General features: G+C 38.0%; 1 protein-coding gene across 1 annotated transcript in view; it reads left to right on the forward strand.

Moving 5' to 3' along the window:
• Positions 1 to 18765, forward strand: part of LOC127617821 (MAM domain-containing glycosylphosphatidylinositol anchor protein 1-like) — a 220963-nt gene that overhangs the window by 183673 nt on the left and 18525 nt on the right. Inside the window, exons 12-15 of the mRNA XM_052089915.1 lie at positions 847 to 1021; positions 3861 to 3884; positions 6122 to 6274; positions 6378 to 6539. Of these exons, the coding sequence (XP_051945875.1) occupies positions 847 to 1021; positions 3861 to 3884; positions 6122 to 6274; positions 6378 to 6539 (514 nt within the window). The remainder of the gene's footprint in view (positions 1 to 846; positions 1022 to 3860; positions 3885 to 6121; positions 6275 to 6377; positions 6540 to 18765) is intronic.

The raw sequence follows: 18765 nt of genomic DNA on the forward strand, positions 1-18765 counted from the left end.
AGCATAAGTCTGTCCTCACTAAAAGGGAAAAAGGAAAAAAATCACAGCCAATCAGAACATATTTGATTTTTAAATGATAGTTCACCCAAGAGTTACAATTTTGTTATCATTTACTCACACTCTTGTTTAATTTTCAATTTTGAGGGGCATGTGCTGCCCCTGTAAAATACAACTATGTGGAGCAGGATTTTGGACTAAAGAGTTTACAAATCTTATTTGTGAATTTCTTTGCTTCTGTAAGTCATTACAAGGTCAGAATGATACCACATATACATACTGTATGAAACATTAAAATAGATGTTCTTTCATTATTCTTTTATGATCCTTTATTTACTGTTACAGACCAGCTAAGGAAATGTTTAAAAAGCCTTTGAGATTTGAGTTAAATTGAATGATAATGGTGCTTTTTTTTTTCAATAATTTCCCCCCATCAATTTCAAAACTTGATTTTAAAAGATTAGAAATCAACCTTTTTTTTTTTTTTTTTTAGTTAAAAATGATTCATGAATTGTGACTAGTCACTCCACAGATAGTTCTAGTGTGATTTTAAATGATTAAAATATATTGTAAATAATTTTTAATTATTATCTTTTTTGTTCCTTTTCCTAATCTTAAACAAAGTTACCCGAAATAAGTATATCCATTGATGTAGTGATACTAATGTTATGTTATTTTAATGAAATGGGCATGGTTTGCAACACCTACGGTATAGTATAATAAACCTGCTAAATGTAAACATATAACTGTGCCATTTATTCAGCAATATTAGTCATTCAGATCTCATTTGATCATAATCCTGGATGATGCTGCACTCCTAAATCTTTTTTATTTTTTCTGTGTTCACAGAACACCCAAACGATTTTGTCCAAGCAGATCACCACTAAAGAACCAGTGAAAGGTGTTCTGATGTCCTACACACTCACAGACTTACGTATTCCCCTGTCATATGAGGTCAGCCTCAGTCCTGTAACCAGTTTTGGGAGGGGAGACACCGTAACACGCATCATACAGTACTCAGAGCGTAAGTCACCTTGTTTTATCCACCTCACCCATGTGAAAAAGTTGTTATACAAGTAATATAGTAATGGAAATACACATGGGGTAAGTTGTCACAATGGAACCTGCCATTAACCCAATGCCATTAGTTTCACATGATCAAATCTACGCATCTCTTTAAATCTACGGCTGCATCAAACAACATATATTATAGGACTTTCAGGCAAATTTTTTAAGTAAAACTATTATGAGGCACAGAGTGATTCAAGAAACAGGAGAATGTAAAAGTTAATGTACAATATATCAAAACTTTGTTTTGGACAACAAGTATTGTTATCAAAAATGTTTTAAAATGTGTCATTTAAAACATGTGACTACTTGCACCGATCTGACATTTATTAAGAAAATGCCTTTTCTCATGAGAACATAGTTAATAACAGGTTAAATCTACCCTCGTTATATAGTTGACACTTGCCTGAATGTATGCCAGTCTGGTTTTATTTTGTTCACTTGTTTGTCAAAGACTAAGAACCCCAATTCTAAAAAAAGTTGGGCCAGTATGCAAAATGCAAATATTTGCATAAGAAACCATTCTGCTGTGATGTTTGGACTGGGTGACATATTAAAGAGCCCATATCATGCTAATTTAAAGCTTCATGATTTTATTCTGGGTGTCTACTGGAATAGGTTAACATGCTTTAATGTTCAAAAACCAAAAACAATTCTCATACTGTACATTTCTGCTAGACCTGTTTTCATCCTTTGGCTCAAACGCTCTGATTTTGGTCCTGTCTCTTTAAAGCCCCCCTTTCCGAAAAGCCCAGTCTCCTCTGATTGGTCAGCTGGCCCAGTCTGTTGTGATTGGACAGCCAGCGTAGGGCATGTGTCGGAAATGTAATGCCCCTTACTATAACTGGATTTCAGGCTTCCTTAACAGCTGTAAACACTATTGTAACTATGGGAACAGTGGTATTAGTTTGTGCCGATAATGAATGAAATAATGAAAGTTTGGAAGAACAAGCTGATCGACCCGAAACAACTTTGCAAGCATGACTTGAGCAGAAGGTTTCACAGTGGTAAGTTTTAATTTAGTAGCTTTCTTACAAGTACACTGTTGATTATTGTGAACCTAAGAAAGCTTCAAGTGAAAGACACATAGTGCATCTAAGTTAGTCATCTTTTGCTGGAATGGGTGTAGCCAAACTTTTTTCGTCCGAGCTATGAACAGAGAACAGAGGCTTACTCCCGGTAAGTGAGCAAGTTAGTCGTGGACTACCGTGGATAGCACCCGTAACATTACAGCTTATAATTATATAATTATTATAGACTCTTGAGATTGACCATTTTATTGTACAGTTTTAGGTAAAAGCTGGCCCACAGCTGAATAGTAAACCCTTACCAAAACAATAACATTACATGGCAAGTTAGCTGTGCACTACTGTGGACTACACATGTAAAATGACCGTTTGTAAAAATAAATCACCACACTTGATCTCTAATCATGGTGGAAAGAACGGCAAACAATCTGCATAATTCCACACAGTTGTAGGTAAAAGTGGGCCCATAGCTGATTAGCAAAACAATTTCAACTCAATAACATTAGCTAGAAGGTTAACAGAGTCCTACAGCTGTGCATTGGTGTACACGCCACATTTGAACTCTCGGTAGCAGATAAATCCACAAATAAATGGACATACTTACAGGTTGTGATCCTGAAGTGCCAGATTGTCCCAACAAACCATAGTTAAAATACATTTTAACCACTGATTCTTCAATTTGTCTGCCTTTGGAAGTCCAAACAAGGGCTTGCTTTCACAGCATCTTCTCAACATGACGACAACACTTACCCAACTCATCCTGGCCTCGGCTATAACTACGTTTGTTTGAGGGCAGGCCAAAGTAGCCCTTAGGCGGGCATTATGCAAATGGGATACATAGTGACGTATATACTTTACGGAAGAAATGGCTGGACTACAAAAAGCCAGTTTCTTGTAGTTCTTGAGCAGTGTTGTCTATGAGAGAGAATAACTCCCGTTTGCATGGACTTTGTGCTTTGTAACGTTGCAGAACTTTTACAGGCACAAGCAGCTTTATAAAACACTTAAGGAAAGGTTAAATCCCCAAAAGCATAATAGGGCCTCTTTAAATATTCACATGCCACATTGTGATAATTTTAATGCATTTTTTATTTGGCCATTAAGTTTCCTAAAGACTGTGTCATTAGACATTTTAGTTTCACATTAGTTTCGAAATCATTCATTGTTTTGCGACTTGCGAGTATAAGAGCATTGAGAAATAAATACATTATAATAGTTTCTCATTTTTACACTAGACTTCAGATGCAAAAATACATTTTAATTAAGAGTTCAATTCAAAACTCCTAATATAAGAATGTGTTTACGTCAAGTCTCAAAAATGTGTACATTTTCATACAGTATATTAAAGTGTTTTTTGTGAAGATCTACACGTATATGTTGAGAAATGCTGTTTATAATTGTATTGTTATGTTGGTGCATATAAGAAAAATGATTACATATATTTATTATTATATTATTGTTTATTTAGAAGAACAAAAAACTGCCTTGATTATTTTGAACTAGTATTTTCACTATTGACATCTTGCATTAAACATTTTTGAATGTACTTGGAAACAATCACTCATTGAAAAGTAAAATCACACTTTTAAGCCATTTTAAGGCAAATACATACATATCTACATACTGTGTATATGTGTAATTTATTTTTAGTTATACCTCCCAGCCCTGTGTGATGTTTGTATAATTATTGGATTTGTTGCGTTGAATGTGATTTAGTAAAAAGGCCTTGAAGTCACATTTTTTTTCTGGTTTCTTTTTCGCATGCAGCCTACACTTACCCGCGACCTTCAGGTGAGACTGTCCTGTACTTTTTCTTCCCATGATGGGTTTGTGCCTGTTCTCCCTCTGTACCTTATTCTCCTTCTCTTTACTCTGAACCCTCCTTCCGTCTCTGGCTCATCCCTGCCTTTCAGCTCTTTCCAGTTATATTCAACACAGTTCTCCTAGCGTGTAAGTGCAGAGCTTTGCCAAATTAGTTCAATAAAACAAAATAAATTATAAAGACTGGAGCTCGGTAGAGTAAATTGAGGAGGTGGATGGTCTGCGGAGGGGAGAGAATTTACATAGTTTCAAATCACAACACGGAAATCCTGCATTCTTCTTCATTCATTCACTCTCTTTGTCTCTTCTCATTCATTGAAAATGAGTTAACCAGCCTTTTAAAATGTGAATGAAGAAGTTTTGGTTGGCTAACTAAAGTATTCTTTTATGCAGAGTATTTTGTGTAAGTAAATGAGTTTAATTGCTGTAAATGTTGCTGTATGTTAAGAGTACTTCTCCAGAGAGACTATTAAGAGGCCTGCTTATTGGGTGCAACCAGGGCTGCATTAACGCATGGGCTTACCGGGCCTTAAGCCCCAGGGCCCGAAGCTGCAAGAGGGAACCGGGTACTCCCTCATGGTATTCTCCCCCTTTGACGTTTCCGGGGGGTGGGGTATGTATACGCGTTTAGCAGGAGACACTGATGTAAACACATAGAGGGTGCGCAACGCAAACACATCCGTGTCACGCATGGTCATCGAGTGATAACCCCTAACACCCCCCCCGCACCCATACCCACCCGATCTAACTACTGGCAAGGGTCCAGCGAAATGGTAAGCCCCGGGACCCCGGATCACCTTAATGCAGCCCTGAGTGCAGCAGTCTGGTTCTGGAAGTAAAAATCCCATTAATTATTTTCCTTATGTGAATCAGTCATTAACTATAACTTATAAACTTTACAGACAGACCTACCCTGAGCTCCAAGGCTGTCATCCGATGCATTATGCTACCGCTGAAGCCATGAGTCTGTGTTATTTCAACTTAACTTTTAAAAAATTGTGTTTAACAGTGGAATGTGTGATGAATACTGTAAAGACAATATCCATGATCCTGTGGGAGGAATCCGCTAATCAGAGAATCACGGCGACAAAAGAACCCAAAATCACGTGCTGTGAATGACGTAATCAACACTCTCAAACTACTAATATACTTTTAAATATACAGATTCTATACTGATAATGAACAACTTAAATCAATAGTTTCATATTTTCTATAGTTTTTATTTGAACTACAGAATTCACAATGCTCCATGGGATCATTCCTCTTGTTGTCTGATTTTTAAGTACTTTTTTGCAGGCTGGTTTGGTTCATGACTTGAACTCTTTTAAGTAGTACTTTATAAAATCCCTGTGGAAAAAAAAAAATGGGGAAAAATACTTCCAGAACCAAGATGGCTGAAAAGTGAGCAGACACTGTTGTGCTCTATAGTGAATTTGAGAGATTAAGAGAGTTCCTAATATCTGCTCATCAGCATTTGGACAGAAATATACTTCACGCAAGTACGTAAATGTAAATGCTTGGCCAATTATTGTGGCGTATTCTATTTTCTTGCCCCTAAAAGCCATGTCGGTCAGACAGTCTCTTAGTTCTTGGCAAGAAAGCTATAAATTTGAACAAACTTTTTGCTCTACATTAAAATTCTGGCTGTGCGAGACTACTGTAGTAGTAAGAAAATGGTGTTATCAAGGAGACGTTAGAGTTACTTTCAAATGTCTGTTTTTATTCTTGCAGCTAGCAGTAAACATGTATAGCCCGCTAAAGTGCCCCTTGTGGCAACACTTAAAATGCAATGTGAATTTGCTTGTGTTAGGAATTCCCTATTGAAAACACATGCTGGTTCAGGCTGGTTTATTCTGGTTAATTCTGGATGATGCTGGTCTGTCTGGTAGACCAGCACAGCCAAAAACATTTCTGGTGAAGCTGGTTGACCGAGGGACTCTTGCTAGTTACGAAGCATGGTGGGGACACCAGCTTTCCATGCTTGAGACCAGCATTCAAAAACACAAACATTATGCTGGCACCAACATATGCTATTTATTTTTTCAACAAGATTGCACTTAGAAACATTTCTAAATACAGTGACGTGAAATTAAGCTTGCATAGCCAGAAGCATCTGCATAAATTCACATACTTGTGTAGAGTATGTTTCGGGCCTTAATTGCTCTATGCAATGTAGTGTCATTAAACTAATGTGGTCTTATGTTCAGATCACGTATGTGGGTTCGAAGATGTGCGGATATGTGGGTTCACTCAAGACCGCGGCGATGTGTTTGACTGGACCAGACAGAACCATCTCACCCAGAACCCCAAACGCTCTGTTAACACAGGGCCTGATATGGACAGGAGTGGGACAAAAGAAGGTAAACACACCCGCAAAACCACTGACTCACTCCAGTTAATGCATTATAGACACACGCAAACCTCCGACTCATGGGTGTTCTGTTGTTTTGCTCTATAATAAAGGCTACTACATGTACATTGAGACATCAAGGCCACGTCAAGCAGGGGACCGAGCCCGTCTTCTCTCTCCACTCTACAATGTGACGGCAGCACGAGGACCAACAGGGTCCACCAGAGCCCCTTACTGCATCTCCTTCTACTACCACATGAACGGAAAACATATCGGTGAGTATTTAACTACAGTTACATTTCACACAAGCCGTCGACCAGTGTAGGTTTTTATAATGGCCCATGCCAGTACTGAACAATATATACTACCAGTCAAAATTTTGGATGCAGCTACTCATTATTTTCATAAGTATTTTCCACATTCTGAATAATAATAAAGTCATCAAAGCTATGACAAAACACAAATGGAATTATGTTGTGACATCTTAAATTTTAGCCTCTTCAAACTTAGTTTCCAGTTCTGCACACACTGATCATTATCTCAACCAATTTCATGAGATGCATCATGAGATGCTTTTTAAACAGTATTTAAGGAGTTCACTTGTATGTGTAATGGTAGCCAGCTAGAATGTGGCAGCAGTGCAGTGTGTAAATCTCACTCTCCCGGTCTTAAGGGACACATTAGCGATGAGGCTAATGGACATGGCTATTTTAACCTCCTTGCTAGCGCGTCCGACTCCCATGCCGGGGATCGCCGGTTGGAATCCCGCTCGGGGAAGGTTGATTAGGTCTGGTGACATATGCTTGACACTTTTTGGTTGCTTTTCCTTCACTCTATGGTCCATATCATCTATTTAAGAAAAATATGTTTTATAAATATATTCATACATACAGTATGCACAATATATATTTGAAAAAAAATATATTCTAAGTTCAGGCATAATTTCTTTTTTAGGTACACCTGTACACCTACTTAATTCATCGTACTCCATCTAATCAGCCAATCATGTGGCAGTAGTGCAATGCATACAATTATGCAGATACTGGACAGGAGCCACAAGAATGGGAAAAAAAATTTGATCTCAGTTATTTCGACAGTGGCATGATTTTTGGTTCCTGATGGGCTGGTTTGAGTATTTCTCCGGGGACTTTCTCACACAACATTCTCTAGAGTTTACTCAAAATGATGCCATAAACAAAAAACAAAAAAAAAACACAAAAATCCAGTGCACTTTTGATTTGTAGTGTACTTTAGCTTCTAAAGTTTGGCTTTTCCATCTGAAAGTGTTATTATCTACCACAACATTGGGCTGATTCTGTGTGAGGAAATACGGTACTGTGTGTTGTTATCACCATCAGGTCAAAGGCATTGCAGGACACAGAGAGCGCTAGAGTGTGAGAGAGGTGATGTCATCCACACATCCATTACTTATTGTGACTGTTTAAACATTAAGCTTCGTGACATCTGTCACGTTTCTGTGCCTCAAGACAGTATAATACTGTATGTCTGCATGTGTGTTTGTTTGTGTGTGTGTGTGTTTCCTGGCACATTCAAGCCGTTCAAGCCCAGCAGGCACACTATAGTAACTCTAAAAGGAGTGCTATGGTTGGCTGTTTCTAGGTTTGATAGGACAACATTTCTGCTGACACGGTTGTCCATCTCTGTCCATCTATATCTAGTTCATTATTGTAACCCCTAATATTGTCATAACTGAAAAATCAAGCTTTTTTATTTTATCCCCTTTTTCTCCCAAATTTGGCATGCCAAATTCCCACTGCTTACTAGGTCCATGTGGTGGCGCTTTTACTCACCTCAATCCGGGTAGCAGAGGACAAGTCTCAGTTGTCTCCTCTTCTGAGACAGTCAATCCACGAATCTTATTATGTGGCTCGCTGTGCATGACAATGCGGAGAACCGCAGCATGTGGAGGCTCATGCTACTTTCTGCGATCCACGCACATCTTACCACACACCCCATTGAGAACGAGAACCCCTAATCGCGGCCGCGAGGAGATTAAATGTGACTTTACCCTCCCTAGCAACCGGGCCAATATGGTTGCTTAGGAGACCTGGCTGGAGTCACTCAACACACCCTGGATTCGAACGGGTGGGGTGGTAGTAAAATCAAGCTTTCTTAATTAAAAATGACTTGAAATGTCAAGCTTTGGGCTCATAACTCAAAAATCCACCTTCCTTGAACATATTTTTCTTAAAAATCCATAGGCTTTAGAGTTTAAATGATAACAAAGAATTGTGTCTATGGGGAATACCCATAATGCCTTCACTTTGATTTTTTAATTATGTTTACTTGGTGAAAGGAAACAAATGGGGGCATTTAAATAGTTTATATTAAGGATTAATGGAGGTTTTAGCTCTTTTGTAGTATATTATAATGTAGTTTTGGTACAAATAGTTGACTCTTGTGATGTCACCATTAGGGTGATCTGATCCCCCTTTGGTCAAGTTGGACCCAGTTAACTCTATCTCAGTATGTGCATGTGCAACTAAAGTACAAGTGTCTATGCATAATGACCTACAATCAGTTATAACTTTCATTATATAAGCTGTTATTGTATGACCTAAATCTGAGTCCATTCAGTTCCAATTATTAAGTAGAAAGAACAACATTTAAATAGCAAATCTGAGTTAAGTCTACTTGCATCTAATTACCTTAACTTAAATAGTTAAGGTCTGGGTTTCCCATTTCAATGGATGAGGCAAGTTTATGTTTTAAATGTAAAAAAAAAAATATGCCCTCATAAATGTAAATGAAATTCCCTGATCACTATGGCGCAATTCCCAAAAGCATCGTTATGTATGTAGTTCATGAAAATGTTTGTAAATTAACGAGAGCTTTGAAACTCTCTTAACTCCATTAAGTGCAACATAAACATATCTTTCTTGCATCTTTCACAGTTTATCAAAGACAATGGGACATTTAATAAATTGTATTAATATATTTTGATAATTGGAAAGCCGTTGTAAACTATTTCAAAGGATAAATATGTGATGAAGAAAATCACTATGAAATCAATAGGCATTCTAGGTCTACATAGACGTGATAGGTCTAAATTAGCAATACACGTAATACAGTTTAACATTATATTAGCCTTATTTGATAAGCATAATTGTAATGGCAATATAAAGATGACATGTTCTTATTAAACAGATTATTTAAGAAGACATGAGTAATGTGACCACACAGTTTAAACTTAAATAAATATGCCTTAATAAACACTGTAATTAAAATATGGTTAACAGAGGAGATTAGAGCGAGAGTGTGCAATGAGAGATTCTCTTTCTCTCGCTTTATCCTCCTCCTCTTCTTTCTTCCTCTAATGGCTGGTTCATATCGGCTCCCCTATAGTCTTTTCACAAGGCAGTAGCAAATTGCATGACGCATAATGGCAGTAAGGCTACAAGTACACGGTGCCTTGAACGCAAAATAGATTATCTATTAATATTTACTCTAGGTCTAAGTGTAGTTCAATACGGATGCCCATCATTTTAATCCTCTTCAGTGCACATTTGTTCAGTTTCCAGCCAAAAAACGTTAAGCTACATGAGAGTCGCTTATGATTCACATCACAAGCATTCACGTTACATGCATTTATTGCATCACTTTCATTAACCTCTATGACTGAGCATCAATACATCTGAAATTCTGTCTTACTAAAGCCATCATTATTTCTCTAATTAAATTCTGTAATAGTTAATACATTTCAGCGCCTCGACAAGGTTACACAGTATTTCCACATAATTTTCATGTCGAGGAGTCAAACACTGGAAATATTTGCCAAAGTGATTAATACCTTTGGACCGGACATCTCCCATATCAAAGCACTTAAGTTCTACTTAATAACAAACGCTCTACGTGCTGGTTTGAGAAACAGGCTTGTTGGTTAGTTTAAGGACTTTATCATAGAAATGCTGCAACCAAAGTTTTGACAGCAGACTATTGGATTTTATTTTCTTGTTTTTCAATTTGACAAATAATGTACCCAAACATCATGTTTCATTTCGCCTTTTATCCGTGCTTTCTCTCCAAACTTTATCAGCCCATTAACTGCTCCTATATTCTCTCTCTCTCTCTCTTTCTCTAGCTGTCTCTAGCTGTCTGTCTGCTGTGCTTTTACCCCACCTCATTCTCTTTACCTGTGAGTCTTTTCCTCGCTCCTGTTATAATGAGATGGAGCTATCTAAGTATTTGCCAGTTGCCACTCATGACACAGGTTGGGCGCATGGCAGGGGGTGGCTGGTGAACGCAGACAGCACAACAATCTGTTTGGCTTTCCAAAAGCATTTGGATTCTCTGCTGAAGGCCTGCGCTGTATATTTTAAAGGATATGTTTTATTAATTCCATTGATATTTAGGAGTTGGAGAGGACAGCAGGTCCTTAATGAAAATTAAAATTGAAAGGCGATTCGCTTTAATCATGATCAAAATCACCCTGGGGTGCACACATAATGATTTTTATACTGAACGAATTATAGATTCTTTCCCCTAACCCTCACAAAAACTTTCTGCATTTTTACATTTTCAAAAAAAACATTGTTTAGTATGTTTTTTAAGTGAATTCAATTGTGGGGACATTAGAAATGTTATAATTTTTTTATTTATAGCATATACCCTTTATACCCTTGTACTTACCAGTGTGTAACCTAGAAAAAGTCCTTGTAAACTACCCTAACCTGCCCACACACACACACACACACACACACACACACACACACACACACACAACCTAATATGCAAAAAAAAGTGTTTTGCCTCGTTAGCTTAGCAACATGCTAATGTCAACGCTGAGTCTAGTCTTCCATATGCTTCTTGTGAAGAAAAGTGTGGTGCACATAGTTGCTGCTTATGTAGTGTTTCAAATCATTAATTGTTAAGTCTCATTTCAGTTAGGGTGCTGCTTTAGAAGGCAGTTGGCAATGTAGGGAGTAAAGCAGCAAGGCAGCTTGCTAGGTTTGAGACCAAACATGAAAACTTCTCTTGCTGACTGTTTATGAATCCGGTTCATATAAATATTTCTTATATTTGTTATATTTTATCTAATTTCATGGCATTTTAAACTAGCTTAGCTGGTCCCCCAGCCTGGCCAGGCTGGTGTTTTTAGGCTAGTGCCCCAAATGCCTATAAAACCATCAAAAAAGACTAGCCTAACCAGTATGGCCAAGTTGAGAGACCAGCTAACCTCCTTAAGATGGTTAAGATGTTTTTATTGGACATAGTAACTGGATATAGGCTGAATGCTGGGATGATACCTACTGACTGCTGCTTGTGTACACTAATCTGCTAATCATTAGCCTGTGCATTGGCATGTGGGCGGCGGCACTGTGGGCACAGATGCTAAACTGAGGGAGACACAGCTGGCTCAACTCTCATTACATGAGATACCCTACTGTGAGACAGACGTCCCTGTTAGCAATCTTAACGTGTAGGACTGTTTTAGCCGCTCTGTGCTATCTGTAAATTACAACCTCATTAACGATATGAGGTTTTAGACTTTTAATTGCGGCACTGTGCTTGCATTAGATTACATTACATCCCAATTAGCAATTGGCTAGATTAGCTCTGCATTGGCTACACTAGCATGAGATACAACAGTGCTAAATTAGCAGAATGAGACTTTGGCCATGAACGAGCTGCATATGTTACACTCTTAGATGTTTTGCCCTGCTGGAAATCTAGCTAAATCTAGCTAAAACCAACTTCGTACATGGTTTCTAGCAAGTTGAAGTTGTTTTTTTATGACTGGTTAACCATATTATAAAACACAGCTTGTCAAGTTGACATGCATTGTCTAAAAGACAAGAATAATATATATGTGCAATGTACATATGTAAGGAATAATTGATGATGACCCATTGAATCGTTTTTAAAAAAAAATAAAAATATTTCTAGTTTCGAACCAGGGATGTGCACAGACATTTGGGGGGGCAGGGGCTCAAGTGGAAAAAAAGGGTACTTCTCATAATTATTTATGATTTTTTTTTTTTTTTTAACAGAACTTTAAATATATTAACACAACTCTGACTTCCTTACCAATTTATTTCAATTCCCTCATACTCAAGCAATTTTTTCATACAATAATCAGTTCACACAGTTTACGCCTAATTTGCATATCAATGTGGCGGTTGTTATGACGTTATTAGACACAAATTTTACTGTATTCATCTGTAGTGTCTCCATTAAGTACAGTATATTAGCCTGTATGGACATGATATATTGCCTTAGCTAAACTGTAGCTAACTTACTACATTAGCAAGTAGCTCATGAGTCATGCATGTTAGCAAGACATAAGTTAGCTATATTTGTCTTTTGGCTAATTAGCTGTAAAGTCGAGGCACTGGTAGCTTAGTCTTTTGTTCATCACCACTCACCTCCACACAAGCAGAGAAAACACAACTGGGATAAGAGCTGGGAGGGGCTGCTGCCTGCCTGTCTGTGTGTCTGATGTGCTGATGTGTGCTGCACTGCTGCGCAGAGATGCGGAGGGAGAGAGAGAGGGAGGTCAAAGAAACTGATATTTTGATTTTTTATACAATGAATATATTTGTTTGACAGGGAACCTATGCGCAAACAGGAATATAGATATATATATATATATTTATTAAAAAAAAAGCACCCCAGAAAAAGGCCACTTTCTCTCGAGGAAGAAAAAAAGGAAGGTGCTTTAGCTCACTTTGATGTCTATGTGTGCACATGCCTGCTGAGAACCCTCCAAAAAAGAAAAATATCCACACCACCTCCTATCAAACAAATCTCATAAAATCCCCAAAATCACCTCCTCGAATGCCACCACCCCACCCATCTCCCCGCACAACTCCGGAACGAAGGTGCCCCAGCCGACTTCCATCCCCTGAGGATGATTCGTCTGCCAATCATAACTCCGGCTAGGACCCAACTTTTTATATGACTATCCCCAATATTAAAGACAAATAATTAGTCTGGGGCAAAATTTAAATTGAGTGTCCAATATGTCACACATAAAGCTCTGAACCCTCAACCAAAATTCTTTGATCTTAACACATGGGCTGTACCCTGTCTTCTGATTGGCATTGCCAGCAGGTGGGTGTGTCTTTAAGACCAAGCCTGTACAATCTAAAGGGGTCCAATAGACTCGATGTAAAATTTTAAATTGCATTGTATGCATCCTCTCCTTGTCTGTAGTCCCCATATGCTTTAAAATGTCCACCATTGTGCCTGTACCATTTTATTTATTTTTTTAAAGATTGAACTTCAAATATTTTCTAAATGATTTAGTAAGAGTTTTGTGTTTGGTAGTTCGGGGAACAGACACAGTCTCTATGTGATATCTAGGTTATACAGTCTCTATGTGTTGTAGTTTATGTGACACGCGTGACGTCTGAAGGCAGCTAGCAGACGTTCGGATTAACCAGTTTGTCTGCTTCCTGATCTGGGCCCCATTTGTGTTTTGACATCAAGGTTCTGTCTTGCTCGCGAGTGTCTATGTCTGTGTGTAAGTGAGAGAGATCTTGGGGGGGCTTTCCACAGACATTCAAATAACATTTGGGATATTATAGCAATTTTTTTGTCATTCTTTATCTGATTTGTTTAGCCAATGTCTTTGTTTTTGTTTGGCTATTTTGCTGTGGTAGCTTGTACGGGTCTTTGAAATAACTTCAATAATTTGGAACCCTTATGTGGTCAAAACCTGGAATAGTTGTGTGCTTACTGATTTTTTTTTTTCACACATTCAAATGTCTGTCAACCAATCAACAATTTAACAGCACTGTGTTATATCGTCACAATTTTTTTCTCACAGAGAAAGACTTCCTAAATTAATATAGTTATGTGTAGCTGACTATGTTCTGGGGAAGGGCAATTTTCAATTGTATTTTTCATTAAATAAAATAAAATAAATAGACTATTTATTTTATTTCAAAAGTCAGGTATTATGATTCCAACTCAACAATGATTTCAAAAAGCATTACTTTTACTCAATACTTTTAAAAATGAATCTCACTGACATACATTACTTATAATCAAGGAGTCAGGATTTAGCTAGTTAGTCTTGTTAGTACCTGTTATCCCATACTAGTAGCTGGTAACTACACCATTATACAGGCAAAAATATATTTTTTACAAAAATGACCGTTCAGATTTAGCCATGTATTTTATTTTATTTTATTTTATATTATTTTATGCAAGTGACATATACATTGCATGTATTTTATTATATACACTCACCTAAAGGATTATTAGGAACAACGGTTCAATTTCTCATTAATGCAATTATCTAATCAACCAATCACATGGCAGTTGCTTCAATGCATTTAGGGGTGTGGTCCTGGTCAAGACAATCTCCTGAACTCCAAACTGAATGTCAGAATGGGAAAGAAAGGTGATTTAAGCAATTTTGAGCGTGGCATGGTTGTTGGTGCCAGACGGGCCGGTCTGAGTATTTCACAATCTGCTCAGTTACTGGGATTTTCACGCACAACCATTTGTAGGGTTTACAAAGAATGGTGTGAAAAGGAAAAACATCCAGTATGCGGCAGTCCTGTGGGCGAAAATGCCTTGTTGATGCTAGAGGTCAGAGGTGAATGGGCCGACTGATTCAAGCTGATAGAAGAGCAACTTTGCCTGAAATAACCACTCGTTACAACCGAGGTATGCAGCAAAGCATTTGTGAAGCCACAACACGCACAACCTTGAGGCGGATGGGCTACAACAGCAGAAGACCCCACCGGGTACCACTCATCTCCACTACAAATAGGAAAAAGAGGCTACAATTTGCAAGAGCTCACCAAAATTGGACAGTTGAAGACTGGAAAAATGTTGCCTGGTCTGATGAGTCTCGATTTCTGTTGAGACATTCAGATGGTAGAGTCAGAATTTGGCATAAACAGAATGAGAACATGGATCCATCATGCCTTGTTACCACTGTGCAGGCTGGTGGTGGTGGTGGTGTAATGGTGTGGGGGATGTTTTCTTGGCACACTTTAGGCCTCTTAGTGCCAATTGGGCATCGTTTAAATGCCACGGCCTACCTGAGCATTGTTTCTGACCATGTCCATCCCTTTTTGGCCACCATGTACCCATCCTCTGATGGCTACTTCCAGCAGGATAATGCACCATGTCACAAAGCTCGAATCATTTCAAATTGGTTTCTTGAACATGACAATGAGTTCACTGTACTAAAATGGCCCCCACAGTCACCAGATCTCAACCCAATAGAGCATCTTTGGGATGTGGTGGAACGGGAGCTTCGTGCCCTGGATGTGCATCCCACAAATCTCCATCAACTGCAAGATGCTATCCTACCAATATGGGCCAACATTTCTAAAGAATGCTTTCAGCACCTTGTTGAATCAATGCCACGTAGAATTAAGGCAGTTCTGAAGGCGAAAGGGGGTCAAACACAGTATTAGTATGGTGTTCCTAATAATCCTTTAGGTGAGTGTATAGTAGATGTTTTTCAAGGTGACAAATCTTTTTGCGAGAGCTCTTAAAAGCGTGAAATGGACTTTCTCAGTCTAATGCCATTGAGGTCACAGATCAGAATAGTCGCTAGTGAAGGTCTTGTCAGTGTTCTCAATACATAATTTTATTGAAGCTCCAGAATACATAACCAAATGCCATTTAGGCCTCAAGAAGTAAAACGTTTCTTAAAGAATACTAACAGATAGCTCTCTCCAGGTATTATAGATCTCTTTGCCATAACATATTACTCCAGTGCTTTTGGGATGTCTCCAGTGTTGCAATACTCCAGTGTTAAAAAATGTCTCCTTTAGCGATGTGTGAAGAAATGCTGGGAACACCTGTGTCATACCATTAAACAACTTTTAATGAGCGTTGCTTTAAGTTTAACAATATTTAGACAGTAGTCGATTTTTCACACTGCCACAGGGCTGACATAAAATTTTACATCTCATAGAATGTGTGAGAGTAAGCAGACATCTTTACTAAATTTTTAGCTGTGGTTGTTTAGTTTGTCTGTGGCAAAATGTCAGGGGTGTTCAACAGGGGGTCTGAGAGAGTACTGCAGTACACCTGTCAATTATTTTTTAAATCACAAACAGTTTTTTTTTTTTTTTGTGGAAAAATTAAAATATGCGTTTAAGAAAAAGACAATATTAAAGGGATAGTTCACTCAGATTATTTTACTCACTGACATGCTGTTCCAGACCTGTATGACTTTCTTTCTTCTGTGGAACGCAAAAGGAGATGTTAAGCAGAATAACATCCTTAGTCACCATTCACTTTCATTGCTGTATGTCTTTTTCTATATGTTCCATAGATTTCAATGAAAGTATCTTAGTTAACAGAATACTCACACGTTAGATTTCTACATGCCTTTCAACCTCTGTATATTACCTGATAAGGCAGCATTTTTATGTTTCAGACATAGCCCAAGTGTCCGAAAAATATCTAGTTGCTTGTTGTGTTCATGTTTCGGCAAAATCCCTGTATTATCATGGAAGATATTTAAAAAGAGAGATACATTTACATTTATGCATTTGGCAGATGCTTTTATCCAAAGTGAATTACAATGCACTTGTTACAGGGACAATCCCCCCAGAGCAACCTGGAGTTAAGTGCCTTGCCCCAGGACACAATGGTGGTGGCTGTGGGGATCAAACCGACAACCTTCTGATTAACAGATATGTGCTTTAGACCACTACACCACCACCACTCCCACTCCACATGCAAATACAATGAATGGATTTACTGCTTGTTGCTGTAACATGTAGCTCTTGGTAAGCATGCGGTGTTAGGCTTCTCTGGGCACTTACAAGTACATGTTTGGGCTGTTTAATTGACTGTTTGGTTATAAAACATTTATACTATCACAGAGTAGACAACACCATAGAAGTTCTGTCTCATATCGAATGATTTTCACATGCACGGAGAGGGATTTAATCACTGCATGTAGTGTTTAACATCCATGAGTGTGTTTAGTATTGAGTATATTCAGTTATCTCATTGCTTGTCTCTGGTTGATAGCCCCACAGAAAAAAAGCTTTGCATTGCTTCACTGGATCAATAAATCTTTATGTGCAGAGAGTTATTTGCTCTATATATCTGGATGGGGTTATCTGATTAGAAAGAGGCAGATGTCCATGCTGGTTTTTGACTGGTAGAGGATTGGTTTTAATTAGCTTAAAGGTTTCTTGTGTCAGACAAAGTTGCCTTTATAACATTAAATGATTCAAGCAACTTAAAGCAGTTTTGTTGTTGAAACATAAAACAGCATGCGCAACCCATTTTATGTTGTCAAGGAGAAGTATTAAGAAAGTAAATTTTGATTTCTTGTTGACTACATCTCCTTACCATATCCACCTTTTTTCCTATGTCCTGTGATGCTTAGTGAGAAACTTGGGCATTACTTACATTGTCATGTAAACACAGCTGTTGTTGTGGTGTATGTCCATTGATTCTTTCATTATAGTATAGGGATTTTATAGCGTATATGATTATATGAAGACATACACTGGCAGACAAACGTTTGGAATAATATACAGATTTTCCTGTTTCTAAAGGAAATTGGTACTATAATTCACCAAAGAGGCATTCAACTTATCATAAAGTATAGTTAGGACAATACTGGTGTAAAAAACAGCACCATCACTATTTGGAAAAAGTCGTTGATCAAATCTAGACAGGCCCCATTTCCAGCAGCCATCACTCCAACACATTATCCTTGAGTAATCATGCTAAATTGCTAATTCGGTACTAGAAAATCACTTGCCATTATATCAAACACTGCTGAAAGATATTTGGTTTGTAAAATGAAGCTTAACATTGTCTTTGTGTTTGTTTTTGAGTTGCCAAAGTGTGCAATAGACTGGCATGTCTTAAGGTCATTATTAGGTCAAAAATGGCAAAAAATAAAAAGAAATTCTCTAGAAACTCATCAGTCAATCATTGTTTTGAGGAATGAAGGCTATGCAATGCTTGAAATTGCCAAAAATCAGAAGATTTCATACAAAGATTTACACTTAATAGACAAAGAACAACTGGCTCTAACAAGGACAGAAAGAGATGTGGAAGGCCAGATGTACAACTAAACAAGCGGATAAGTACATCAGAGTCTCTAGTTTGAGAAATAGATGCCTCGCATGTAATCAGCTGACAGCTTCATTGAATTCTACCCGCTCAACACCAGTTTCATGTACAACAGTAAAGAGAAGGCTCAGGGGTGCAGGACTTATGGGAAGAATTGCAAAGAAAAAGCCACTTTTGTTACAGAAATACAAAAAGAATATGTTAGAGCTGGCAAAGAAACACAGACATTGGACACCAGATAATTGAAAAGAGTGTTATGGATCTTAACCCCCCTGAGCTTTTGTGGGATCAGCTAGACTGTAAGGTGCGTGAGAATTTCCCGACAAGACAGCCACATCTATGGCAAGTGCCCTCCGCCCTGTCACAGACCCCCAGGTAAAAGTTGAAAAGATTGTGTTTTGCAGGCTTGGGTAGTAATGGAAAACACGTACATGCATTACTGTTTTTAAATACAAACTGTTA

The sequence above is a fragment of the Xyrauchen texanus genome, chromosome 24, assembly GCF_025860055.1.
Source record: "Xyrauchen texanus isolate HMW12.3.18 chromosome 24, RBS_HiC_50CHRs, whole genome shotgun sequence".
In the NCBI taxonomy this organism is placed as follows: Eukaryota; Metazoa; Chordata; class Actinopteri; order Cypriniformes; family Catostomidae; genus Xyrauchen; species Xyrauchen texanus.